Here is a 26,885-nt window from a genome sequence, read left to right as displayed (position 1 = left end):
GGAGCGGTGGGCGCTGTCCGGGGTTCTCTGCTCGGTGTCCCCGTCCGGTTCCCTTCGTTTGACCCTTTGACCGCACTCCCGTCCCTGTTTTTCATTAGTTGTCCCCTGTAATTAGTTGGCTCTCCAGGCCCTGTGGATCTCCCCCTTAGGCTGGGGGGGGATCCTTTTGTAGTGGACGAGCTCTGCCCCCCCACGTCCTGGATCCCAATAGGACCACACTCCTGTACCCCACTGGTCTGGGTCTGTCACACTAGCTATCTCTCTCCCCCCTTAACCCTAACATGTAGGTTAAGCATTGTAAGCCCTGTTTACTTATAGCAGTGCTTCTCAACCAGGGGTAGTTGCACCTCTGGGGGTACACAAAGGTCTTCCAGGGGGTACATCAACTCATCTAGATATTTACCTCATTTTATAATATGTATAACTCTATATAACAGCCCTTAACATGGCTGCAGATCATCACCAGTCTGCTTTTCTCAAGACTAATAGACCCACCTCTTTTAACCTTCCCCCACCGGTCAGGTTTTCTAAACCTTTGATCATCTTTTGTTGCTCTCCTCAGGACTCAATCCCATTTGTCCTCATCTTTCCTAATGTGTGGTACCCAGAACCGGACACAGGACTCCAGCTGCGCCCTCCCCAGTGCCCAGCAGAGCAGGACAACGACCTCCAACAACTTACCTACAACACTCACGTTAACACACCCCAGAATGATACCAGCCTTTTCCCCAGCTGCGTCAATGGGTGACAGCCAGACAGCGTCTGAGTGAGACCATCAAAGACCATTCTCCCTCCCCCCCATTATTCAAGACAAGGGGCACTGGGAGTTTGAGAAACTAAATTCAACTTTATTCTTTTCAAAGCAAGAAATAAAAGCTAAATCCTCCACCCCCACCCCATCCAACACCCAGCTCACAGAGAGTCTGCAACAGCTCTCGGTGGGAGGACTCAGCTTGGGCAATGGCCAGCACTCCTGTGCTCACCCCCTGTGGAGTGTAAACCCAAAATTATATTACCTTACACTGTATAGAAATCCATATAGCATAAGCCATGAAATTCACCCGCTCCCTCAATGTGCAGGAAGACATGCACGGCTTTCTCCCCCATTCTGAATTGCACAAATTGGGTTTTGGTATAAACAAGAAATAAGTTGATTAACTACAAAAGGTAAATTTTAAGTGATTAGAAAGGATAGCAAACAGAACAAAGCAGATTACTGAGCAAATGAAACAAATGAAAAAAAACCACACAAACTAAGCTTAGGTTTCAGAGTGGCAGCTGTGTTAGTCTGTATCAGCGAAAACAACAAGGAGTCCTTGTGGCACCTTAGAGACTAACACATTTATTTGGGCATAAGCTTCCGTGGTCTAAAACCCACTTCATCTGATGCATGGAGTGAAAAATACACTAAGCAGAATATATATTACAGCACATGAAAAGATGGGAGTTGCCTTACCAAGTGGGGGGTCAGTCTAACGAGGTCCATTGAATCAAGGTAGAAGTGGCCTAGTCTCAACAGTTGACAAGAAGGGGTGAATGTCAACAGAGGGGAAATTACTGTATGTAGTGCTAACGAGGCCAAATCAAGGGGATTAGGTTAGCACCACAAACAATAATTTCCCCCCTGTTGACATTCACCCCTTCTTGGCAACTGTTGAGAATAGGCCACTTCCACCTTCTCACCCTAAATGTTGTTTTAGGCAGGTTGCAGAGTTCCTACAGCTCAGAGGTCCAGTTATGTCTCTTTACAGGCTAGACCCCTGTCTCAGCCTGGACTCAGTCCTTGCCTTTCCCCTGCTTAGTTCCTTTGTTTCTCCAGGTGTTTTTAGCAGTCTTCCTTCTTGGGCAGGCAGGCAGGCAGTGGAGAAGACCCCGGATTGCCTTACTTCCCAGCCTTAAATAGAATTTACATAAGGCGGGAATCCCTTGTTTCTAGTGGAAAAGTACCAGCAGTGTCCAAGGCGGGACTCCTTACCAGGTGACCTCATCACCTGACCTTGCAGGGTCAAAGCAGCATCCCAGGAAGCTTCTCCGGAAGGCAGGAGATTAGTGTCTTGAAAGTTCTATTGTCCTTCTTAATGGCCCATCCAGGCTGATTGCCGACTGTCTGGTGGGTGTTCCCCCAAATACACACACAGTTGTAATTGTTACATAGTCAATATTCCTAACTTCAGATACAGAAACGATACATGTTTCCAATTGGATAAACACATTCAGTAGATCATAACCCGTTCAATGATACCGCACATGACCCATCTTGCATAAAACATATCTTCGCTATGCCATAGTCATATCATAACAATATTTCTATGAAGAATATGGGGTGTAACGTCACACAAGGCCCTGTCCAACCCCCCCATCCCCCCACCCTCCTGAGTGTATCTGACAACTCTGCGGGGATCAGGCAGCAACTTCCTTCCCCGTTTCAGTCCCTGCCTCTTGGAGTGCGTATCCAGCACTCGCCCTCAGTGTTTTTGTGGATACTGATCATTTTCTTTGTTCAAAAAACAAGAAAATCTCATGACTAAGGCTAGAGAAACGTGAAAAGAAAATCAAAAGGACTATTTTGGCAAGTGCTCATTTGTCTTTTGAGGTCCCTTCCCTGGCGCAGGCACCCCCGAGGGACGTGAGGCCCCACTCACCCACCCACCACCTTGTGCTGCCACCTGCCTGCCTGCACTCCACCTCTCCCCCCACAGGTCCCCACTGCTCACCATGTCGCTTCTCCTCAGGGGCGGGGCAGTGAGGAGGGACGCTGTGAGCAAACGGCGGGAATGGGAGTCTGGGGGGGGGCGGGGGAGTGAGGCAGCTTGGCTGGGCACTGAGGCCATTGGCTCAGATCGGGGAGGAGGGTACCAGCTCTGCCTGGCACTCGGGCAGGGAGTGGAATGGTCCCATGCTCGGGTGGGTGTGGGGGAGCGGCTTGGCCTGGTGCTTGCTCGGGTGGGGGGTGGGTGGGAGCGGCTCAACCTGGCGCTCGTTGGGGAGCGGCTTGCAAAGGTGCTTAGGCCGCCATGGCCTGGTGTGGGGGAGCCGCCTGGTGTGGCGCTCAGCCCGGTGCTGGGCCTTTGGGGGCTGGCCTGGGGTGGGCAAGCCGGGGCTCCTCTGGTCATGGTGTGTGTGTGTCATGGCTCCTTCTGGTATCGGGGGGTTTGGTTTGGGGGCTCTAGTGTGCGGGGGGAGCAGAGCTTCGGGAGGAGGGGTGGGGCCAGCAGGCTAGCCTCCCCAAAGTGGGGGTTCACCCACAGCCCATACCTGTCAAACTAATTTAATATCAAAATATGTGACAGAACAGCCTTCGGGAAAGAAAGAAATCCACAATGCAGGGTGGGCTACAAACCACTTTCCCAAATTCATGAGGTGAAATCCAGAGAATCTTAAGACTCAAAATCTGGAGAACAAATTTACCCATTTCCTTCTGATCAGCCTGAAGCTGCTTTACTCAGCACCACTGCATTATCTGGCTTTGTTATTGACAAAAGATTTAGCAGCAGCATCATCATCATCATAAAAGAGGAAAAAAAGACAATCAAAAACTTCCTATCTGCAAATGATCTGGATTTAGCTGGAAAAACTCCAGATGTCACTTTACCAATACCTGGAGGCTGGGCTTGCAGCTCAAACCGTGCTTTGGGGTTCATTTGAATTCCCCCTTCAGGAATGTGACATTTTCTTCTCCAGCACCCAGGGGCCTGATTGAGGATCAAAGAAATCAAAGCCTGATTCCTAAGCATGGTGGGCAAAGGACACTGGTAAATGACACACATGAAGGTGGAGGGGTAGAAAGGGAAAAGGATAAACTCTCCACGGCTTGGGCAGAGGCTGCTCTGTGAGAGAAGATGTGTGAGGTTGATGGGGGCAGGAGGGAATCCCCCAGACTCACCCCGTCCCCCTCATATAACACAGAAGTTAAAACACCACATTATTTTACTAGCCCTGCTCCAGCTCTTATAGAATCTATTGAATTCTGGTGTATAAGGGAGAAACAGCACAAAAAATTAAATGTTTTTCAGCATAACATGGAGCAAGGTGAGGATGTCTGGGAATGAGACAATCTCACTCCAAAGGGGCCACTAAGTGACTCTAACAATCACTTTGCTAATGAACGATTGGAATAAACTGCTCAGGGTCAGTCTAGAATAAAAAAAGGGGAGGAGGAACAAAGGAGACGCACTAGCTAATCCCAACCACTCGGAGGCTGATATCATCACTCCCCATTTATTCCCTCTCTGGAAGGCACAGATTTGTGTCAGGTCACCGTGCAAGCTGCTGGCAGAGCTGGGAACAGTGCTTAGGTCTCCTGAGCCCCAGGCCAGTGCTCTATCCACTAGGCAACGCTGCTTCCCTCTCAGAGGCTGATGCTGCTGTAGCAGAGGTGGGAAATCCAGACTTCCAACAAAAGGCCCTGTGGGAATCAGTCTCTGCTAATGGTGCTGTCTGAATGCAGCGGGGGCAGGGAGAAGGGGCAGAAGGGGAGAGTGAGGAGGCAGCACCTCTCTACCCCTGTGCTCTCCCTCGCCTCTTATCCCATCATCCCCAAACACTCGACAGCCCAGCACCCAGCTCCCCCTGCTTCCCAGTTCCACCAGCCCCAACCATTCAGCCCCCAGTGTCCTCCCCATAACCCATCACCCTGGTCCCCTAATGGTTGATCCCCGGAGCCCAGCACCCTGGGGGATTTGGGGAGGGAGGAGTTACCAGCCCCCAGGGACACTCCCCCTGCAGGGAACAGCCCCAAGTAAATGGTGGAGCCCAGACCAGCAGCTGGTGCATTGGGGACAGAGGTCTAGAGTGAAGCGGCTGGGAGATGGGGACAGGGGTCTAGAGTGAAGGTGGGTCCTGGACCAAGTATCCTTCTCTTCCTCTCCATGGCAGGGGGATCCCATCTGGGAGGGGATGGGAGAGGGGGGGAACTTCAGCCAGGCAGAGGAAGCGGCCGGAGGAGTTTCTCTCTCTCTCTCCCTTACCCGCCCTGTGGCCCATCAGCTCAGCAGCCAGGGCTGCAGCAGGGAGGAGGGGCTGATCAGGGCTTCTCCTCCTCTGCCTGGGGTTTGCTTAGACCAGGCAGACCCAGAGGGTCACTGACCAGCTGATGCTCGGCTGCTGCTGGATCCTCACCCCAACAATGGGCAGTTGGGTCCTTGGGAGCCAAATGCCCCGGATGTGTGTGGGAACGAGGAAATGGGTTTGTCACCATGGCCAGCCCCAGTCAGGGCCCTGAGAGAATTTCCCTGCTGTGTGGAGGAGTCTCTGATGTCCAACATGGTGTTAACTCCACTTGGAGCATTTTCCACACTGAGAACATCTCAGAAATTTCTTCCCTGCGCAGATTTGCGGATGCCTGATACTCCAGGAGCACCAAATGAACCTTCCCCCACATTCAAGGTCTCTGTTGTGTGGGTCACTGAAGTATGAAGTCAAATTGAATCTTTTCCTGCAGCCAAGCTATTCCTAGGGTCTCTCACCCTTGTGCATTCTCTGATGTTTGGTCAGCTCTGAGGTCTTACTGAAGCTTTTCCCACAGTCAAGGCATTTAGAAGGTCTCTCTCCTGTGTGGATTCTCCCATGTTTAGTAAGGTGTGGGCGCTGACTGAAAGTTTTCCCACAGTCCAAGCATTTATACGGTCTTTCTCCTGTGTGGGTTCTCTTATGTGCAATAAGATTTGAGCTCTGACTAAAACTTTTGCCACATTCAAGGCATTTATAGGGTCTCTCTCCTGAGTGGGTTCTCTGGTGTGTAATAAGCGCTGTGCTCCGAATAAAACTTTTCCCACATTTACAGCATATAAAGGGTCTCTCTCCTGTGTGCACTCTCTGGTGTAGAATAAGTTGTGACTGCTCAATGAAGCTTTTCCCACACTCCAAGCATTTAAAGGGTCTCTCTCCTGTGTGCACTCTCTGGTGTAGAATAAGTTTTGACTTCTGAATGAAGCTTTTCCCACAGTCTAAGCATTTATGGGGTCTCTCTCCTGTGTGGATTCTCTGATGAACAGTAAGTTTTGTTCTGTCAGCAAAACGTTTCCCACACTCAAGGCATTTATAATGTGTCTCTCCGATGTGGATTCTCCCATGTTTAGTAAGGTTTGAGCGGTATCGGAAAGTTTTCCCACACTCGTGGCATTTATAGGGTCTTTCTCCCGTGTGGATTCTCCTATGGTTAGTAAGGGCTGAACTTGCAATAAAACTTTTCCCACACTCAAGGCATCCATAGGGCTTCTCTCCTGTGTGGGTTCGCTGATGCGTAATAAGCGTTGCACTCTGACTAAAACTTTTCCCACACTCACGGCATTGAAAGGGTCTCTCTCCTGTGTGCACTCTCTGGTGTACAATAAGCCTGGACTTGTGTATGAATCTTTTCCCACAGTCAAAGCATTTATGGGGGCTCTCTCCTGTATGGAGTCTCTGATGACTAGTAAGTTTTATTCTGTCAGTGAAACTTTTCCCACAGTCGAGGCATTTATAGGATTTGTCGCTTGTGTGGATACTCTGATGCTTAATAAGGTCTGAGCACTTAATGAAAGTTTTCCCACAGTCAAGGCACTTATATGGTCTCTCTCCTGTATGTTCTCTCTGGTGTACACTAAGTTTTGACTTCTGAATGAAGCTTTTCCCACAGTCCAAGCATTTATGGGGTTTCTCTCCTGTGTGGGTTTTCTGATGTGTATTAAGGGTTGATTTCACACTGAAACTTTTCCCACACTCCTGGCATTTATAGGGTCTTTCTCCCGTGTGGATTCTCCTATGTCTAGTAAGCGCTGAGTTCTCAATAAAACCTTTCCCACACTCAAGGCATCCATAGGGTCTCTCTCCTGAGTGGGTTCGCTGATGTGTAATAAGCGCTGAGTTATGATTAAAACTTTTCCCACACTCACGGCATTTAAAGGGTCTCTCTCCTGTGTGGGTGATCTGATGTCTAATAAGCTCTGCGCTCCGAATAAAACTTTTCCCACACTCACAGCATATAAAGGGTCTCTCTCCTGTGTGCACTCTCTGGTGTACAATAAGTCTTGACTTGTGTATGAAGCTTTTCCCGCAGTCAAAGCATTTATGGGGTCTCTCTCCTGTGTGGATTCTGTGATGACTAGTAAGTTTTATTCTGTTAATGAAACTTTTCCCACAGTCGAGGCATTTATAGGGTTTGTCGCTTGTGTGGATTCTCTGATGCTTAATAAGGTTTGAGCGGTGACGGAAAGTTTTCCCACACTCAAGGCATTTAAAGGGTTTCTCTCCTGTGTGTACTCTCTGGTGTACAATAAGACATAGCTTCCTACTGAAGCTTTTCCCACAGTCCAAGCATTTATAGGACTTCTCTCCTGTGTGGGTTCTGTGATGTGACATAAGCTGTGACCACTGCCTAAAACTTTTCCCACACTCAAAGCATTTATAGGGTTTCTCTCCTGTGTGCAGTCTCTGGTGTACAATAAGACATAGCTTCCTACTGAAGCTTTTCCCGCAGTCCAAGCATTTATAGGGCTTCTCTCCTGTGTGGGTTCTGTGATGTGACATAAGATATGACCTCTGACTAAAACTTTTCCCACACTCAAGGCATTTATAGGGTTTCTCTCCTGTGTGCAGACTCTGGTGTGTAATAAAGTTTGACTTCTCACGGAAGCTTTTCCCACAGTCCAAGCATTCATAGGACTTCTCTCCTGTGTGGGTTCTCCAATGTCTAAGAAGGTTTGCACTGAAACGGAATCTTTTCCCACAGTCAACGCAGTTGTAGGGTTTCTCTTCATTGTGACTTGTCTGCTGGACTGTGGTTTCCTTGGGATCCTTGCATCCTCTGCCACATCCAGTGGATTTATCCAGTTTCTTCCTGGGATGGTTTCCCAGCTGCATCTCTGAGCTGTGTCGATCTCCCCAGGTATTTCCCTGCTCCAAGCCCTGGGAAAAATTCTCTTCAGCTTTTCTCAAAAACCTCTCCTGGGGTTCCACTTGCCCAGGACCTTCCTGCTGCTGATTCTCCTCCTTGTTCTCACTCACTGTCCTCTCACCTGCTGGGAGAGAGAGAACCCAGACAGGAGTCACTGCCTGTGCCGGGGAGAAAGGACCGAAAGGGGAATAGCAAAGAGGGAAAACACCACACAGTGACTGTTGGGGAGATGGAGACATTGGATTCTGCCTCCACATCCCACCCAAACACTCCCAGGGAAGGAAAGTCAGGGAGGAAATTCCCGACAGTTAACAAGATGGGTGGGAAGCCATGACTGATATTTGCCTTGATGATACAACACCTGCTGACTGCAGCCCTGATCTGGGTGAGATGGGGCAGAACTGGGGGCTCTCGCTCACGGCACGTTTTGGGAGTCCCAGCTTTTTCCTTCACTCGCCAGAGGGTTCTGTCTCAGTTTCCCTGACTCCTCACCTGTGTGGGTGTCTCTCGGGCTCCCACTTTCCTCAGAGACCTGGAGATCCGGGACCCACGGCTCTTCCCCTCGTTCCAGCCGGGTGATCAGGTCAGGTTTGGGAATGGGAAATCCTGCTCAGGGAGTGAAATCAGGGAAGCTCAGGGTGCATGGAGCATTGGTAGAGTATTTCTCACAAGGAACATTCCCCGAGATTAACCTGACGCTACATGGGATTGTGGTAACTCAGACCCCTTGAGAGCAGCAGACATTTGGGGGTGAGGGTTCTTTTTACCCCCTCACTAGGAGGTCTCAGGGTAGATGCGCTCTGGGGTACTTCCTGACACACAGACACAGTTCAGGTGTTAAACTCCTGCCTATTTCCAAGCTTGCAGAACCTAGAGCCCTCCCCACAGATGGAGCAAGGTGAACGGTGTGTGAAGGAGAAATATTACAGACAGGGCAATACCCTGCTTCTGGCCCCTGGACAGCTGGAGAGATGGGAATGAGTTAGCCTGTCCATTTCTGACTCCCCTGTTCCCTTGAATGGGGTCTTGAGACGCAAGTCTCTCTCACATTGGCATAGGCGCCGACTTCCCCTCTTTTCCGTGGGTGCTCGACACCCCCCTCTGCCTCTGTCCCCATCCCCACTCCACCTCTTCCATGAGGCCCCGCCCCTTTCCACCCCTTCCTCGCCTCCCATTTCAACCCCTTCCCCAAAGTCCCCACCCCAACTCCACCCCTCCCCTATTCTAACTCCTTCCCCAAATCCCCACCCTGGCCCCGCCTCTTCCCCACCTCCTCCCCTGAGTGCGCCACATTTGTGCTCCTCCCCCCCTCCCAGAGCGTTCAAACAGCTGTTTGGCAGCAGCCGGGCGGGAAACGCTGGGAGATAGGCGGAGGGGCGGGGACGCGGCGAGCTCGGGGGAGAGTAGGAGGTAGGGCAGGGGAGCTTGGCTGCCACAGGGTGCAGACCACCCACTAATTTTTCCCCGTTGCGGCTCCAGCCCAGGAGCACCCACGGAGTCGGCGCCTATGTGCACTGGAGCTGTGGACTATGCGACCCTCCTCCTCCAATCTAACTGACCAGGGAAGAACGTGACCAGATTCAGACACACAGACCCCACGGCTTCCATTAGCTGAGGCCACAGGAATCTCTTACCCAGCGAGGTCACCGTCTCATGGTTCTCCTGCATGACGTCCCTGTAGAGGGCTCTCTGAGCGGGGTCCAGCAGAGCCCCCTGCCCCTGGGTGAAATACACAGCCACCTCCTCGAAGGTCACCGGCATCTGAAACATCAGTTCCCCCACTCAGCACCTGCTGCCCCAGCCACAGTCCCTCTAGTCACAGGGGAGGAGGCCCACAGAAGCAGAATCCCACCCCCACCCTGCTCAGAGCAGCCAGGAGGCTTTAAGGCATGGGGGGAAGGTGAGAGCTCCTTGTCCCCCCCAGCAGACGAAGCAGGGCAGGGTCTTCTCATTTCCCACTCGCCTGCCAGCCACAGGCTGAGACGGGAAGCAGAGCTTAAGCCGGGGGCAGGGACAGGAATCCCGACAGCTTCCCTTCCTATTTCACAGCAGCCTCTGGCCAGTGGGGTCAGGCTCCAGCACTGGGAGTCTGGTCACTTTTCCCAGCCCTGCCCAGGGGGGTGTTTCCTGGTTCAGAAATGGGGGGAATGTTCCCCCCTCCCCCCACCTGGCAATGGGCCTGTTCAGAAAATCATGCTCCAAGTTGAATGTGTCACACCCTGTCCTGCCCCTCCCCCTGTACAGCAAATCCCCCTGCAGCTCCCTGAAAATCCCCTGCCTGAGCTGGCTCCATCACAGCCGTTTCCCTTCCCGGAGCCTCGGGCAGGCGCAGAGCCCTGGCCCAGGGAATCCGGGACAAATGGTGTCCAGGAGTCCTTCAGCCCAGGACCGGGACTTGAACTCTGCACTTCAGGACTGTCCTGCCCAGTTCGGGAGGGACGGTCACCCTGCCCATCCCCCACTGCTAGTTTGACCATTTGTAGGGGAACAAATCCCCGCTGGGCAGGGCAGCCCCCTCACCCTCCCTTACCCCACGGGGCAGGGGAGCTGCCTTGTATTTCTCCCCACCCCTCTGCCTGCAGCCTTCTCCCTGTCCCCGGGCTCTCCCTTCCCCAGCCAGTTTCCTCTTGTTCTCGGTCTCCCCCCAGGCTCCCCTCCCCACATCCCCCCTGTCCCTCCCAGAGCCCCCTATGTCTTCCCTCCATTCCAGCCTCTTTCCCCTTAGCCCCATAATTCCCCCCCTGCCCCCTGATCACCCTGAATCGTCCCAACCTCCCTGCAGTGGAACAACAGCCCAGCCCCCGTCTCATCCTGCCCCCTGAATCCCCCTCCTGCCCCCTCTTAGAGCCACATCCCCCTGCCCCCTGCATCCCCCTCCTGCCCCCTCTTAGAGCCACCCCCCCGCCCCCATCCCATCCCCCTCCTGCCCCCTCTTAGAGCCACCCCCCGCCCCCATCCCATCCCCCTCCTGCCCCCTCTTAGAGCCACCTCCCCCCACCCCCATCCCATCCCCCTCCTGCCCCCGGCCTCACACATCCCTGTTCCCCCCTCAATACCCCCTGATCTCACCTCCCTGCCATCTTCTGCCCCCTCCTCTGCCCCACCCCTCAGGTGTCCCAGCCCCACCCCCAGCAGGGCCCGGCCGGGCTCCCCCCGCCCCGCGCACACCGGTGGCTGCGGCAGCTTTCCCGGGCCCGGGGCAGGGAATCGCAGCCGGCTCCGCGGGGAGCAGCCCGGGGCCAAACCCGCCCCCTGCAGCCCCGGGGAGGGCGGGTCTCTCTTACCTTCCCTCCGAGCGGGGCCCCCCGGGGCAGGGGCCGGGCCGGGAAGGGGCCCTGGCCGGGCTGGGGGCTCTGCCCTGGGAGAGGCTCCCGGGGAGCAGCGGACAGGGCCCGGCTGGAGGTTCCCCTCTCCCGGCTGCAGCCCGGGCTCCGGGCTCCCAGCACCAGCCGCCGGGGCGCGGGGATCTCGCCGGGAGCCAGAGTCCCCGCAGCGGCTGCGAGTCACTTCCTGGGGCCGGGCCCGAGCCCCGCGATCCTCCCCCCAGAGCCGCCCCCCAGCCGCTCCTGGGTCCTAGCGATCAACCCACCGCGCTGCAGGCCCCTGCCCCAGATCCTGCCCCCTGGGGACCCCACCTGCCCTGGGCGCGGGCAGCTTCTCCCCGCATTAAGGGAGCGTCATGCATAGAAGCAAATGTACCATTGGGCAAACAGACAAGAGACAATCCCAGACAGCAGGCAGAAGGGGGGGTTTCTACAGAGACTGGGGATTGTTCCAGAGAGTCCCCAATGTCTACATGGACACAGGGATGATGGGGGTCCTGGTCCTGGAGAGGCAGCCCAGAGATAGACCTGTAGACCGCGTTTCTCGGTGACACTGACACTGTGTATGATTTTCTCTGGTAACAGACGGGCACAGGGAGCAGTTGGCCAGAGCTGGTTTCTTGTCTGCACCCCACGCTCACTGGCTACCAGTCCTGGGCCGGAGCTACCGGCTCTGCTCCCTTCACTCCATGGAGCTGTCAGAGCTTTGCCACCAGGTTTCCTGGAGTTATTTGTGGGGCCGGATTAATCCATCCCTGGGCTCTAGGCAAAAGCCCTTCATGTCTTCCCCCCTGCACTAGGGATCCCCTCTGCCCCTCTCCTGGCTGGCTCCCCCCTGAGGACACTGACAGCAGCTACCTGTCGCACACCTGCATATCAGCGGTGAAGCTCTAGTTAATCTGGTTCAGAGGCTGGTGCTCTGCCCACTCAGCTTTGGCCTCATTAACACTCCCCACCCCCCATAGGACAGGGAACATGGCATTGGGGACAAAATGGAGTGAGCTGTGTTGTGACCTGGTGCATGGGAGGTCACATTGCCACTCGTTCAACTTTGGCCTCATGCACCCTCCCCCCCCAGAATGGGGTGCAGGCCTTGGGCCCTAGGCCTATACTTAGGTTGCCTATGCCTTAATTCAGCCCTAACTGCACTTGATCTGTCCCAGGCTGGGGGCCTGCAGGGGAGTTATTCAGTCACTGTTATGTCCAGAGGGGTCTGGTCCCTGTTCAAAGAGAGAAGGGTGCGCTCGTATAGTGGATGCTTTGTCCCAGAAAGGGGTACCTGTTCTTCCCCAGCTCACTGGCTAAAGTGATCCCCACTCAGTTTGGCTTTGAAGGGGGAAGAGGTGTGACACAGTGGGAATTTTTTGTAATATTTTTGTATGAAAAGTGTCCGTGCCTCAGTTTCCCCTATACTTGTTAACTAGGTGTCCGGGAAAGGTTGTTTACTCTCTGCAGAGATCCAGCTGTGACTGATGCCTAGATGTCTGCACTCCATGTCCATGGAGAGTCTGAGAACACAATGGCCACTTGAATTGCCCAGACATTTGGTACTTAGCACCTAACAACCATGGATGGCCCTCCTCCCCTCCCCAGTAAGCCAGTCCTGTTTGACCAGCTGGAGAACAAAGGGATGAGGAGGAGGACTAGGGAACAAGGTCTGCCCAGGGACAAGAACAAAGGACTGAGGAGGGCCCAGGTCAGGGGTTGTTAAGTGTGGGCTGTTGGAGGCTTTAGACTTTCTGGAACTGGGACGAAAGAGAGGCTGGAGGACTGTGTGCTCTAGGCTGGCCAAGAGGGACCATGCTGTAACTTTCTGATCTCTGTGCTAACCACGGATGCTCTATGTCTTCCAGAAATCTATATCTATCCCTCCTGCTTTCCCGACACTGGCTGAGAGTCCAGTCCGATGCTGAAGGTGGGGGTGTGTTACTCCCTTTGGGTGTACAAGTCTCCCTCGGGTGTCCAACTCAGGTGGACTTGCTGGGTGGGAAGGGAGCTGAGGGTTTGGTGAAACTAAGTGGCTTGCGGTCAGGAAAGAGTGAGACCCGCAGAGCGGGGCTGGTACACTGCAGAGGTCCTCGCGGGGCCTGTTCCAGAGCACTGGATTGGTAGATCCATGGCAGGATCTGTGTCTCAGTTTTTCATCCGGGGTCACATGCTGCTGCCTCCTCCCTTGAGACCTGGGAGCCTGAACTGAGCAGCTGCTGCTCCCCCAGCAGGGTCCCTGTTGGGGAGAGAACAACTCTGGCAGGCCAGTGGTGGGGTACCCACCTGTGGGGGTCCAGTCCTCTTTTCCAAGGACTCTGTAAAGACTCCTCCAAAGTGTCACAGGTTCGGCAGGAGAGATTAAGGGACCCCCACATCAGAAGATCCCATGGCCCAGAGGTGAGAGCACTGGGAGCCCCCTGTTCAAATCCTTTCTCCCCATCAGGCAGAGGAGGGAATTGAACCTGGGCCTCCCACATCTGGATGATTACTCTGACTCCTGGGCTACATGCTTAAGGGAGGGATCACACACACACACACTCTCCTCTGGCTGTTTTTTGCAGCTTGACATCTGCCTAACTCATTCTCACAGGCAGGCACCTAGGCCACCTGACTCCAGCAGAGGGGTTCCCAGCGGTACATTCGCAGGCAGAAAGAGGTGCTGGGAGGCTGCTGAGTGCGCCCAGGGCTGGGATTCACCTCACTTCCAGCTGCCTCCGATGCCAGGAATCTTGCCTGTGCCAGCTGGGTGTTAGCCCCAACCACAACCAGCCTCTCACCACTGGAGGGCCCCCCTCCCCGGGCTATACCAGCCCTGCAAGCTAAGAATAGACCCACTCCAGCCCCTGGAGGATCCCTTTGACCCTGAGAGCATCCCAATGCCAGAAGCCAAGGGGCTCCCTGGTATTGAGCAGTTTTAGCTGGCTTAATCAGCCCAACTCACTGTTGCCATAATGTGGATCTAAAAGGTGCTGTGTCGTATAGCATTGGAAAACTACAAACTCACTGCTCAGTGATATTCTTGCATGAGGTACATGCATATACATGAGCAGGAATATGTTCTTAAAAACCTGGCTGTCAGGCTTAAGTCATCTTGCCCCAGATAAAGGAATGTGGTTCTTCCGCCTGCCTGAACCTGTCTGCAATGTAAATAGAGCGAGGGCAATGAAATTACATTTACACCAAGGGGAGACAATGTCAACCAAAGTGGAAGATGGCACTTCCCACTCTCAATGGGAGATGGAAGCCACAGCTCCAAGAAACCTTCCAGCCTCCTGAGGCGAGGTCATTGAACTCTGGAAGCTATAACCAGGCCACAAAGCCAGCTTGGCACACATTGCTGGGCAGATCAAAGCGGGCCGAGCTCCTGTACACCTGTGAAAGGTGGAATCTTCCAGCTAAGGGGTTTGAAGGTCCCCAGATACTGAATCTAGGCGAGAAACATGCTGAGACACAAGGCTCAGATTCACTGAAGATAAATGTACACACTAGAAAGCACGTTTTCTGTGTAACCTCTCCTCGCTTTTTCACACTTGCTGGACATCCCTTAATCCTAGGTTCCCTGGGAATAAATTCAGTTTTAGTTTTACAACAAACCATCTCAGTGCCGTGTGAGTCCTCAGCTAACTAACAGGGTGGGGCTGTGCACTGTCTCTTTAAGAGAGCAGCAGACTTACTAAAGTTCTGTGAGTGCGCTCAGGAGGATCTGACCCAACACAAGTGGTGACAACCCCTCACTGGTCTGGGTTGAACCCCACAGCATCACAATGGCAGTAGGCCAGTTTCACCTGCCTGGGACAAGGGCCTACGCTCACTAAAAGTTACATTTTCTACCTGATAAAACAGATCGTCACCCGAAAGGTCAGTCTTTCACAGTGTTTGCAAGGGCCAAGGAGCCAGCCCCCAGTCATCCAGGAAGTATCCCGTTTCTGTGACTGGATGCAGAGTGTCTTGTGACACACTGAATCGGTCTTTTGTCTTTCTTCCCAGGCAGGGTGATCCCCTCGCTGTCAGATCCTCCTTGTCACTGTCACAACCTTTCAGTGTTTATAGATCAGCTTTGATGGTTTTCCATTCATTTTCTGAATAGGCGCAATGGTGGACAGTCGGTCAACTCATTGCATAATGGGCTAGCCAGGAAAAACTCACTCCAATTTAAATGGGCTGTCACCAAAACGAGGGATTCCCTGGTGACTCTCTTCCACTCCAACACCATAAAGGGATAACTTTCAATATAGTTACGTTATTACTTCTCTATCACCTATACATGCATCTTGCAATATTTATGAGTATCAACACATACTCCTATTCTGAAACAACACATTATAAGCTTTCAGGAGAGATCTCACATGCTACCCCTTATGGATAAATACCAGGAAAATATTAAGTGTAGTGAGTTTGTCAGGTGTGGGACAGGAGTTGCTTGTACTGAACAGTGAGCCTTTTCCCCTGGGCCTTTGTGTTACAAAGCCCCGAAACCTGAGCTGCAGGGAGAAGTTTATCTCCATTAGAGGAGCGAGGACTAAGTCGTACCCTCTCCTCAGCATCTCCCCTTGGCTGTCTTAGGCAGCTCCCTGCCTAGCATGCTGGCTTTTGTGGATCCCATTCATAGGCCCCTCTCTCTCCCCATGCTTTGTATAGGGAGACTGGGTGACTGAGTCAGGCTTTCTAGATCACGTTGATTGATTTTTCTAGTCTCTTTGTGGATCCAGGCCTTAGTAGCTGCCATCAGCCGGGTCTTTGGTCTCTAGACAATTGCAGACCAGGCTGAAGCAGAACGGTCTAGTTACCAGATGCCATCCCATGTCCCTTTAGAAGTTTCTGATGTTCACCCAATAAACCAGCCTTCTCCTGAGGGGTACCTAGAACACTCCCTGACTTTTCTTTTTTTTTTTTTAATTCACCAGTTGCAGCAAAATTATTACATTATGCATAGGTGGCAGGAGAACACCCCCTTTGGGGAGGCTAATCCGCCAGCCCCACCCCTTCCGCCAGGGGTGCCCCCAAGGTGGAGCTCCAAGCCCCCCCGCTGCTGGAGGAGCCCCAGCTGCCCCAAGCCACCGGCTGGCCTGAGTTCTGAGGTGAGCCACTGGACTGACCCCCGCCCCGGGCTGGCCCAAGCCGCCCAGGGCAGCACCAGCCCCTGGCAGCTGGGGGGCCCAAGCTCCAGGCCATCAGTTGGAGCTGAGCCCCACCCCGGCTTCAGGGAAGAGGGGGAGGGAGGCGGGGCCTTCAGGTGGAACATGGGCGGGGCCACACCCTGGATTAGGGGAGGTGTAGCCTGCCCTGGCCTTTGATACCCACCGCCCATGACATCGCATCCAAGAGACAAAAACCATTGTGTTGGGTGTACGGCCTCCCTTTGCTCGGCTACAACTAAATGAAAACATACCTAGCTCTCAACAGCACTTTTGATAGCAGCTCGAGAAGCCCTTTACAAAATTTATCATTCCTCTCCACAACTGCTCCACCCAGATTAAAAAACACCCACCTCTCCACGCTGATTAACTCCCCTCCTGCAGGAGGTGGGCGAATGGGAAATGTTGGCCAGAGGGGACTGCCTCTGCAGATGGATTTTCCCCACTGACCCACAGAAGATTCAGAAAACCAACGAGTTGGCAGTTCTAGCATCTGTAGTCTGAGGTGGTGAAGGCTGGGGCTAGTGGCTTCCCAGACGGCCGCTGGGATCCTTTAGTCGAGACAAAGGACACTGGGAATTTGAGAAGTTAATTTCTACTTTATTATTTGAAAGCAAGAAAGAAAATATAACCATCCCCACCCATCCCAAGGTTCGGCACAGCCCAGCCCAGCGCTGTTCCCAGCTCCCGTGGGCACCAGGGAGAGAAGAATGAGTTAAAGCTGGTAGAAAAGCACAGACAGTTCACGAGAAATGCTGGGACCCAGTCACAAAAGCAAATGTTCCAGAGCAGGAAACATGGGGAGTTCAGGTTTGAGGGAAGCCATGCGGGGTGCGTGGAGCCCAGAGTGTGTCTATAGTCCACACACAGGAGACTGCGGTAGGTGAGGAGAAGACCAGCAGGGCCAACAGGCTCTCTTTGGGTTGATCAGGCTTTAGGGCTGGCCAGACCTGTTCATTTCCCTGGCTTCCTTCTCCCTTCTGCCCAGCCTCATCCTCTCAGCAAGCAGGAGACCCTCCCCCTTTCCCATCACACCTCTTGGGGTGTCATCTGTAGCCCTTTAGACTTCAGGGACAGCTTTGCCCAGCACTGGTAGGAGAATTCCTGTCTCTCTCTGGCACTGGTGTAGTGAGTTCACAGTTCTCAACCTCAGCTGTCTGGCTCTCAAGAGCAAACCCAGCAGTTTACCAGCTCTGTTCCCCCCATCTCCCATCCTCTCTCTCTACTGACTGGATCTCACATCACTGCAGGGATCAGGCAGTAAATTCTTTCCCCATTTCAGTCTGCATCTCAGAGTTTAAATCTAGTGCTCACCCTCAGTGTCTGTGGGATAGATATTGATCATTGTCATTGTTCAAACCACGCAAAAATCACATGACAAGGTTAAAATGAAATATACAAAAGACTATTCTGACAATCGTTTGTCTTGTGATTTCCTCAATAAATCTGAGCTACATCCTGTCAAGCTAAACTAATATCAAAGTACGTGACCAAACAGCCTGTAGGAACAGAGAATAACCCACAGTCCAGGGTGTCTATAAATCACTTTCACATTCATAAGGTGAAATCCCAGAGAATCTTAAGACTCTATATCAGGAAAATAAATTTACCCATTTCCCTCTGAACTGGCTAAGCCTGCTTTATTTCACACCTTATGGTTGTTAGTTACAAAAGTTTTAGCATGAAGAAAGAAAGAAAGAAAGAAAGAAAGAAAGAAAGCCCAACTTCCCATCTACAAATGACCTGAACTACCCTAGAAAAAGCCTGGAAGGAATTTTTACCAATATATGGAAACAGCAATAAACACAGAAAGCTCAATCTGTGCTTTCTTCTCCAGCCCTCAGAAGTCTGATTTAGGATCAGGGAAATCAAACGGTCATTCCTAAGCACGGAGAGCTAAGAACACTGCGGCAAATGACACTTTGTGAGGTGGAGGGGCAGAATGAGGAGGATAAACTAGGGGTGAGCAAACGTTTTGGCCCAAGGGCCACATCTGGGAATAGAAATTGTACAGCAGGCCTTGAATGCTCACACAATTGGGGTTGGGGTATGGGAGGGGGTGAGGGCTCTGGGTGCGGGTGTGGGTTCCAGTGTGGGGCTAGAAATGAGGAATTCAGGGTGTGGGAGGGGGCTCCAGGCTAGGGCGGGAGGGTGGTGGGGGTGAGGGCTCCAGCTGGGGGTGCAGGCTCTGGGGTGGGGTTGGCGATGAGGCGTTTGGGGTATAGGAGCATGCTCTGGGCTGGGACAAAGGGGTGATGAAGGCTCTGGCTAGGGGTGCAGGCTCTGGGGTGAAGCTGGGGATGAAAGGTTTGGGGTGCAGGAGGGTGCTCTGAGCTGGGATCGAGGGGTTTGGAGGGCGGGAGGGGGATCAGGGCTGGGACAGGGGATTGGGGAGAGGCTATGGGGTGCAGGTTTCAAGCAGCGCTTACCTCAAGCAGCTCCTGGAAGCAGCGGCATATCCCTTCTCCGGCTCCTATACAGAGACGCGGCCAGGCAGCTCTGTATGCTGCCCTGTCTGCAGGCACTGCCCCCGCAGCTCCCATTGGCTGCGCTTCCTGGCCAATGGGAGCTGCAGGGGCGGCAATTGGGGCAGGGGCAGTGTGCAGAGTGGAGCCCCCTGGCTGCCACTACGTGTAGGAGCTGCAGGGGGGCCATGCTGCTGCTTCTGGGAGCCATGTGGAGCAGCACCGAACACTACTCCCCAGCAAGAGCTCCAGAGGGGGACAAGCCCCAGCACCTGCTCCCCAGCAGGCCAGATCCGGCCCATGGGCGGTAGTTTGTCCAGCCCTGGGATAAACTCTGCAAGGTTTGGACAGAGGCTGCTGTGTCCCTGTGGAGCGTGAGGGTGATGGGGGAAGGAGGGAATCCCTCAGACTCTCCCCGTCGCTCACAAATAAAACAGAAGCTAAAACACCACATTTCACTGTCCCTGCTCCCACTTCTGTAGTATCTGTTTACTTCTGGCCCATAAGGGAAAAAACGTACAAACACTAAATGCTTTTCAGCAGGGCCTGGAGTAATGATAGACTATCTAGGAATGAGAGAACCTACCCCAGGCACAGGTGCCGGAATGAGGGATGCTGCTGCACCCCCTGGCTTGAAGTGGTTTCCATCATATCCAGGGTTTACAGTTTGGTTCAATGGCTCTCATCACCCCCACTGGACAGATTGGTCCAGCAACCCCAGAGGGGGAACTCAGTGACTCTAGCAATCACTCTGCTAATGGTGAGGTCCGAAGGAATTAGATGCTCAGGCTCAGTCTAGGGTAGGATGAGTGCGGGCGGGTCAGAGGAGACGAGCTGGCTGATGCTGACCACGTTTCCTACCGTAGACAGGCCCTCGGAGGCTGATGCTGCGGAGGCAGAGGTGGGATCTCCAGGCCTCCCACGAAAGGCCCTGTGGCAGTGGTTCTCAACCTGCGGCCCGATCAGCACACAGCTGCAGCCCACATGACATCCTCAGGGCCATACAGGTAGTATTGGATGCGGTCCACATAATGCATTATGGGCCACATATGCAGCCTACAATGGTAAATAGGTTGAGAACCCGCCGCAGTCTGTGGGAATCAGCCTCTCTCAGTGGTGCTGTCTGAATGCAGCGGGGGCAGGGAGAAGGGGCAGAGGGGGTGAGTGAAGAGAGGCAGCACCTCTCTACCCCTGTGCTCTCCCTCGCCTCTTATCCCATCATCCCCAAACACTCAGCAGCCCAGCACCCCGCTCCCCCTGCTTCCCAGTGCCACCAGCCTCAACCATTCAATCCGCAGTGTCCTCCCCATAACCCATCGGCCTGGTCCCTTATCGGTTGATCCCAGAGAGTCCAGCGCTCTGGGGGATTCGGGGAGGGGAGGAGTTAAGGAACAGCTCCAGGTAAGTGGGGGAGCCCAGTGCAAAGGCTGGTGGAAGATGGGAGATAGGGACAGGTGTGTAGAGTGAAGGTGGGGCCTGGCCCAAGTGTCCTTCTCCTCAACTCCATGGCAGGGGGATGGGCAGCTGGATCCTTGGGAGCCAAATATTCCTGATGTGTGTGGGAACGAGGAAATGGGTTTGTCACCATGGCCAGCCCCAGTCAGGGCCCTGACAGAATTTCCCTGCTGCGTGGAGGAGTCTCTGATGTCCAACCCGGCGTTAGCTCTGCTTGAAGTTGAGTGGAGCGGACAATGCTTGATTCTGTGGGAGCACCAACTGAAGATTCCCCCACATTCAAGTTCTCCCTCTTCTGTGGATTGCTGATGGGTAATAATGTGTGAGCTCGGATTGAATCTTTTCCTGCATCTGAGGTATTTCTAGAGTCTCTCCCTCTTGTGTGAATTCTCCGGTGTTTAGTAAGATTTGAACTGTTATTGAAGCTTTTCCCGCAGTCCACGCATTTATGGGGCTTCTCTCCAGTGTGAATTATCTGATGTGTAATAAGGGCTGATCTGCGACTAAAAGTTTTCCCGCAGTCCACGCATGTATGGGGTTTCTCTCCCGTGTGGATTCTCTGATGTGTAACAAGGGCTGATCTCACTTTGAAACTTTTCCCACAGTCAAGGCACTCATGTGGTCTCTCTCCCGAGTGGGATCTCTGATGCGTAACAAGGTTTGACCTCTGAATGAAACATTTCCCACACTCAAGACATTTATAGGGTTTCTCTCCCGTGTGCATTCTGCCATGTATAATAAGAGACGATCTCTGACTAAAGCTTTTCCCACACTCAAGACATATGTAGGGTTTCTCTCCCGAGTGCATTCTCCCATGTTTAATAAGGGATGAACTCTGACTGAAGCTCTTCCCACAGTCCAAACATTTATGGGATTTCTTTCCTGTGTGGATTGCCTGATGCGTAATAAGGGTTGATCTCACAGTGAAACTTTTCCCGCAATTGAGACATTTAAAGGGTTTCTCTCCTGTATGCATTCTCTGATGTGTAATAAGGGCTGGTCTCTGACTAAAACTTTTCCCGCAGTCCAAGCACTTATGGGGTTTCTCTCCTGTATGGATTCTCTGATGTGTAATCAGGGCTGATCTCACAGTAAAACTTTTTTCACAGTACAGGCACTTGTAGGGTCTCTCTCCCGTGTGCGTTCTCTGATGCGTAATAAGGTTTATGTTCTGATTGAAACATTTCCCACACTCAAGACATTTATACGGCCGCTCTCCTGTGTGGATTTTCACATGTTTCATAAGGGATGATCTCTGACTGAAGCTTTTCCCACATTCCCAGCATTTATGGGGTTTCTCTCCTGTGTGGGTTCTCCGATGGGTAAGAAGGTTCGATTTCCGATTGAAGCTTTTCCCACAGTCGAGGCACTGATACATTCTCTCTCCTGTGTGGATTCTCCGATGTTTAGTGAGGTTTGAGCTGTCACGGAAACTTTTCCCACAATCCAAACATTTATGAAGTTTCTTTCCTGCATGGATTGTGTGATGCATGATAAGGGCTGATTTCACACTGAAACTTTTCCCACATTTGAGACATTTATACATTTTATCCGCCATATGGATTCTCTGATGTGTAATAAGGGCTGATCTCTGACTAAAACTTTTCCCACAGTCCAAGCACTTATGGGGTTTCTCTCCCGTATGGATTCTCTGATGTGTAACCAGGGCTGATCTCTGACTAAACCTTTTGCCACATTTCAAGCATTTATGAGGTTTCTCCCCTGTATGAATTCTCTGATGTGTAGTCAGGTTTGAGATCTGATTGAAACATTTCCCACACTCAAAGCATTTATAAGGCCTCTCTCCCGTGTGCTTTCTCCCATGTATAATAAGGGATGATTTCTGGCTGAAGCTTTTCCCACAGTCCAAGCACTTATGGGGTTTTTCGCCTGTGTGGATTCTCTGATGAGTGATAAGGTTTGATTTCTGATTAAAGCTTTTCCCACAGCTGAGACATTTATAGCGTTTTTCTTCCTTGGGATTTGTCTGTGGGTCTGTGGTTTTCTTGGGGTCCTTGCATCCTACCCCACATTCAATGGATTGTTTCTCTTTCTTTATTGGGTGGTTTCCCAGCTGCCTCTCTGACCTCTGCTGACTTCTCCAAGCTTTGCCCTGGTCCAAGGACTGGGAAAAATTCCCTTCGGCTCTTCTCCAAAAGTTCCCCTGCAGTTCCACTTGATCAGGATCTTCCTGCTGTGAATTCTTCTCCTTGTTCTCACTCATCATAGCCTCATCAACTGCTGGGAGAGAGAGAGAATCCAGACAAAAATAATTCCCTGTGATGGGAAGAAAGGACAGAACAGGGAACAGCACAGAGGGGAAAACACAACATGGTAACTGTTGGGGAGACTGAGGGCTGGTCTACACTACACAGTTAGGTCGATGTACGGCAGCTTACATCGACCTAATTATGTCAGCGTACACACTAGAGCCTTGTCCTGCCAGTGGAAGTGCCCTACTACACCCACATAACAACTCCACCTCCAGGAGAGGTGTAGGGCTTAGGTCGGTGTAGCGAGGGAGACGCATTGTCTGTGTAGACACTGCGTTCCTTACATGGGCTGTTGGCTGTCTTGTCAATTTGACGGCTCTGCTGGAGCTTTGAAATGGACAAGAAAGCCAGACTCCTAGCTCCACAGCTGGGCTGCTGCCAGCTCTCTGCTCCAAGCCGGGCTACCACCTGGGCTTCTGGCTTGGGCTACCGCCCATGCTCTCCACTCCCCACTAAAAGCCCTGCTGCCCCACCAGTCCAGGTGCCATGTTCCCTGCTGGCAGCCTGGCTGCCCTCCTCACTCTCGGCTCCCCACCGAGAGCACAGCAGCCAACTGGACTCCGGGCACAGATCTCTCCACTGGAGGCAAGAAGCCCCAGGCAGCTTCCCCCAGCTCATGGCTCTCAGCTCCCCAAGCTGCCCCTCTTCAGACAGTGGAAGCGCTCTGGTGAAGACACAAACCACCGACAGAAGGAGGGGAGCGTGGACATCAGCTACAGCAGTAATTACTGTGGTGGCTGTAAGTTGACCTAACATAGGTCGACTTAAGATTGTAGTGTAGATATGCCTTCAGAAATTGGACTCTGCCTCCATATCCCCATACTCCCAGGGAAGTAAAGTCGGGGATGAATCTCCTTACAGTTAATGTAGGGTCTGATGCCTTTTTCTGCAGCCCCATTAGGACAGCAGGAGCCATGAGCCAAGAAGCAGAAAGTCACATTCCCTCTAAATTATATCAAAACAATGAAATATTGGGCTGCTAAGAAGTAGATCCTGTCCTAATAGCACCCACCACCACCAGATAAAGAAACAGATCTTAAGATGTTTACAGAAAACTTAGTTTGACAGCATTCTGTCTGGCAAGGAATCACTTATCAACAGTTGTGATTGTGAAATCCGTACTTCTTTACTGTTTGTCTTTATGGTCCCTGCTTTGCTATTGTTTATCTATATGGTCTCTGTCTGGTTCTTTGCTTGTTTCTGTCTGATAGTAGTGCGGCAGCTGCCCCACTCCTGGAGAACAGGGGTTAAAAGCAGCCAAGCTAGGCTGATTGGGGAAGCAGCCACAGCTGGGGCCATGCCAATCAGGGCCCAGCTTGCCCTGATAAAAGGGCTGTGGGGCCAAGAGCCAGAGGAGTCTCTCTCTAGCTGTGGAGAGAGAAGGACCTGGCTGCCTGAGAGCAGAGCAGGACCGGACCGGACCGGACCGGACCGGACCGGACCGGACCTGGCTGAGCTCAGCTCAGCTCAGCTCAGCTCAGCTCAGCTCAGCTCAAGCCTGGCAAATCCCCAGGCTAAGGCCTTGCTAAAGGCCAAAGCAGGTACTGGGGCTACAGAGGTGCAGCCTGGGAATCGCCCAAGATCAGAGCTGCCAGACCTCAACTCCCTGCTGATTCTATCATGCAGAAGCTGGAGTCCCCAGGCAAACCAATCCTGACTGGCCACCAGGAAAAGCTCATCTGCCTTATTGGGAGTGGTGAGCATTGTATGCATACTGTGTGTATTCTGTCTTGGTAACCGTGTAAATAAATAGAGGTTAAGGATATTACTGTGTAAGGCTCTTTCACTGGTAAAAGGTCCTGTAAGCGCACACAAGATTATGCCCTGACCCCTAGGAACAGGGCAGGGGGCCTAAATGAATTGCGCTATGCCTTGAGTCCTAGGAACAGGGTAAAGGTGAGGGCCATAGAGTGTGCGGGTAACACTAAAGGATGGTTGGGAAGCCATAGGTGATATCCACCATGATGAAACGATACCAGAGGGCTACAGCCTGACTGGGTGGGGTGAAACACAACCCGGGGAGCTTGCTAATAGCACAGCTTTGGGTGTCCCAGCTTTTTCATTCACTCGCCAGATGGTTTCTGTTTGTGTCACTGATTCCTCACCTGAGCGGGTGCCTCTGTGGACCTCCCATTCCGCGGATCCCTGGAGATCAGGGACCCACGGCTCTTCCCCTCTTTCCAGCTGGGTGATCAGCTCTGGTTTGGGAACAGGAAATCCTGCTGGGAAGGGGAATCAGGAAGATGAGCGTGTATCTCAAGTATTGACAGTATCTGTCACAAAGAACATTCCCTGAGTTCAATCTGCCCCATGCTGAGCTGGGGGATTGTGGAATCCCAAAGGACGGGAACATGGTCACTCTAACTATGCGGATGTGGAATCTGAACAAATGTAGACAAGGCCACTGGGCCCCCCCGGGAGAGGCAAATGTCTGTGGGGGGAAGAGCTGTCACAGCATCGCTGGGGGTTTCCAGGATCTGTGCACTCTGGGGGACTTGCTGATGTAGACACAAACCCCTGCCTAGTTCTAAACCTCCAGAACCCTCCCCATGGCTGGAGCTAGTCCCAAGAATGGAGGATCACAGGGACGGAGAGTGTAAAGAGACACCAGGAGGGTGATGTAATGTCTTGTCTTGGGTCTTTTTCTTGAAAGCATGTGTCTTTCACTAACCAAAGTTGGTCCAGTCAAAGGTAGTGCCTCCCCCACCTTGTGTCTGTCCATCCTGGGACTAACGGGGCTACACCAACACTATAAATTAGTGAGAAATAATACAGACAGGGCCATACGCTGCTTCTGCTCCTTAGAAAGCTGGAGGGATGGGGATGAATCAGCAGGTTTATGATTCCCTGATTCCATTGGAGGGGGTATGGCAGTTGTAGTCAACAGGCAGACTGTGGGCTAAATCTGGACTGCTGGACATTTTTGAATGGACCCCAAAATCTTTGAATTTACTTATATTTATTTTCTTGAGTCTGGATCTTGACTATATTTTGACCAAGAAATATGCATGTGTAGACTCTGGGGTCCATTCCCTGATCAGTTAGATTAGAGGGGAAGAACTGAACAGATTCAGACATGCAGACCCCACGGCTTTTAATGGTTGAGGGGACAGGAATCCCTTACCCAGTGAGATCACCATCTCGTAGTTCTCCTGCATGACGTCCCTGTAGAGGGCTCTCTGACCAGGGTCCAGCAGAGCCCCCTGCCCCTGGGTGAAATACACAGCCACCTCCTCGAAGGTCACCGGCATCTGAAACAACAAGAGTCCCCATTCAGCACCTGCTGCCCCAGCCACAATCCCACTAGTCACAAGGGAGGAGGCCCAGAAAAGCAGAATCCCACCCCCACCCTGCTCAGAGCAGCCAGGAGGCTTCAGGGAATGGGAAAAGGTGAGAGCTGCTTGTCCCCCCCAGCACACGGAGCAGAGCAGGGTCTTCTCATTTCCCACACGCCTGCTAGCCAGAGGCAGATACAGGAAGCAGAGCTCTGAGCCGGGGACAGGGTCAGGAATCCCGACAGCTTCCCTTCATATTTCACAGCAGCCTCTGGCCAGTGGGGTCAGGCTCCAGCACTGGGAGTCTGGTCACTTTTCCCAGCCCTGCCCAGGGGGGTGTTTCGTGGTTCAGAAATGGGGGAATGCTCCCCCCTGACCATGGGCCTGTTCAGAGAATCAGGCCTAGGTTGAACACTTCCCAGCAGGTTTATCACACCCTCGCCCCCCCCGCCTCACCGTGTGTCTTTCCTGCCCCTCCCCTTCTACAGCAACCCCCCCTTGCAGCTCTCTGAAAATCCCCTACCTGAGCTGGCTCCATCACAGCCATTTCCCTTCCCTGTCCCCTGGAAGACGGGACGATCTGGAGCAAAACGTGGACGTGATTCCTCAGCCTGTCGGGGCGATGGGGGAAGGTTTCAGGAGGGGCTTGAGTCCATTTCAGACTTTGATTGCCTCCGCAGGCTCTCTTCCTGCAGACAGATGCTCTAAACCAGGGGTTCTCAAAATGGGGGTTGGGACCCCTCATGGGGTCACCAGGTTATTACATGGGGGGTTGTGAGCTGTCAGCCTCCACCCCCAAACTCTGCTTTGCTTCAAGCATTTATAATGGTGTTAAATATACAAAAAAGTGTTTTTAATTTATAAGGGGGGGTTGCACTCAGAGGCTTGCTATGTGGAAGGGGTCACCAGTAAAAAAGTTTGAGAGCCACTGCTCTAGACCAGGGGGTTCTCACAACAGATTGTTTGGTGGCCTTAGAGTGCAGCCACCAAATCTTGCTCGTGGCCACTCTGAAAAATTTTCCCAAAATACTTAGTTAACTTTAGGAAAAACAAACAAATATTAGGGCTGTCAATTAATAGCAGTTAACTCAAATTAAT

At 52.5% G+C, this 26,885-nt stretch overlaps 2 protein-coding genes across 5 annotated transcripts; both read right to left on the bottom strand.

The window, feature by feature from the left end:
* Nucleotides 1-827: 827 nt before the first annotated feature.
* LOC311530797 (uncharacterized protein) lies at nt 828-11,384 on the bottom strand. Of its 2 annotated transcripts, none has more exons than XM_084647708.1 (4): nt 11,158-11,384; nt 9,508-9,634; nt 8,366-8,479; nt 828-7,997 (listed from the first exon to the last, which is right to left on the bottom strand). In XM_084647708.1, exons 2-4 carry the CDS (start codon nt 9,632-9,634, stop codon nt 5,452-5,454), a joined length of 2,787 nt encoding a protein of 928 aa, XP_084503834.1. In that variant the 5' UTR covers nt 11,158-11,384; the 3' UTR covers nt 828-5,451. The 2 variants fall into 2 exon arrangements, with proteins under 2 accessions (XP_084503834.1, XP_084503835.1); XM_084647709.1 differs by having other exon boundaries at nt 828-7,994.
* A 5,536-nt stretch (nt 11,385-16,920) lies between these two features.
* On the bottom strand, nt 16,921-26,199 carry LOC311530808 (uncharacterized protein). 3 transcript variants are annotated; one of them, XM_084647743.1, is made up of 3 exons: nt 25,637-26,199; nt 24,618-24,734; nt 16,921-22,480 (listed from the first exon to the last, which is right to left on the bottom strand). In XM_084647743.1, the coding sequence occupies exons 1-3, from the start codon at nt 25,761-25,763 to the stop codon at nt 20,385-20,387; spliced, it is 2,340 nt and encodes a 779-aa protein (XP_084503869.1). In that variant the 5' UTR covers nt 25,764-26,199; the 3' UTR covers nt 16,921-20,384. The 3 variants fall into 3 exon arrangements, with proteins under 3 accessions (XP_084503869.1, XP_084503870.1, XP_084503871.1); XM_084647744.1 differs by having other exon boundaries at nt 16,921-22,477; XM_084647745.1 differs by having other exon boundaries at nt 24,618-24,731.
* Nucleotides 26,200-26,885: the final 686 nt, after the last annotated feature.

The sequence above is a fragment of the Lepidochelys olivacea genome (genome assembly GCF_965140295.1).
Source record: "Lepidochelys olivacea isolate rLepOli2 genome assembly, chromosome: 14".
NCBI lineage: Eukaryota > Metazoa > Chordata > Testudines > Cheloniidae > Lepidochelys > Lepidochelys olivacea.
The sequence above is the reverse complement of the archived record's forward strand: the minus strand, read 5'-3'. Positions and strand labels throughout refer to the sequence as shown.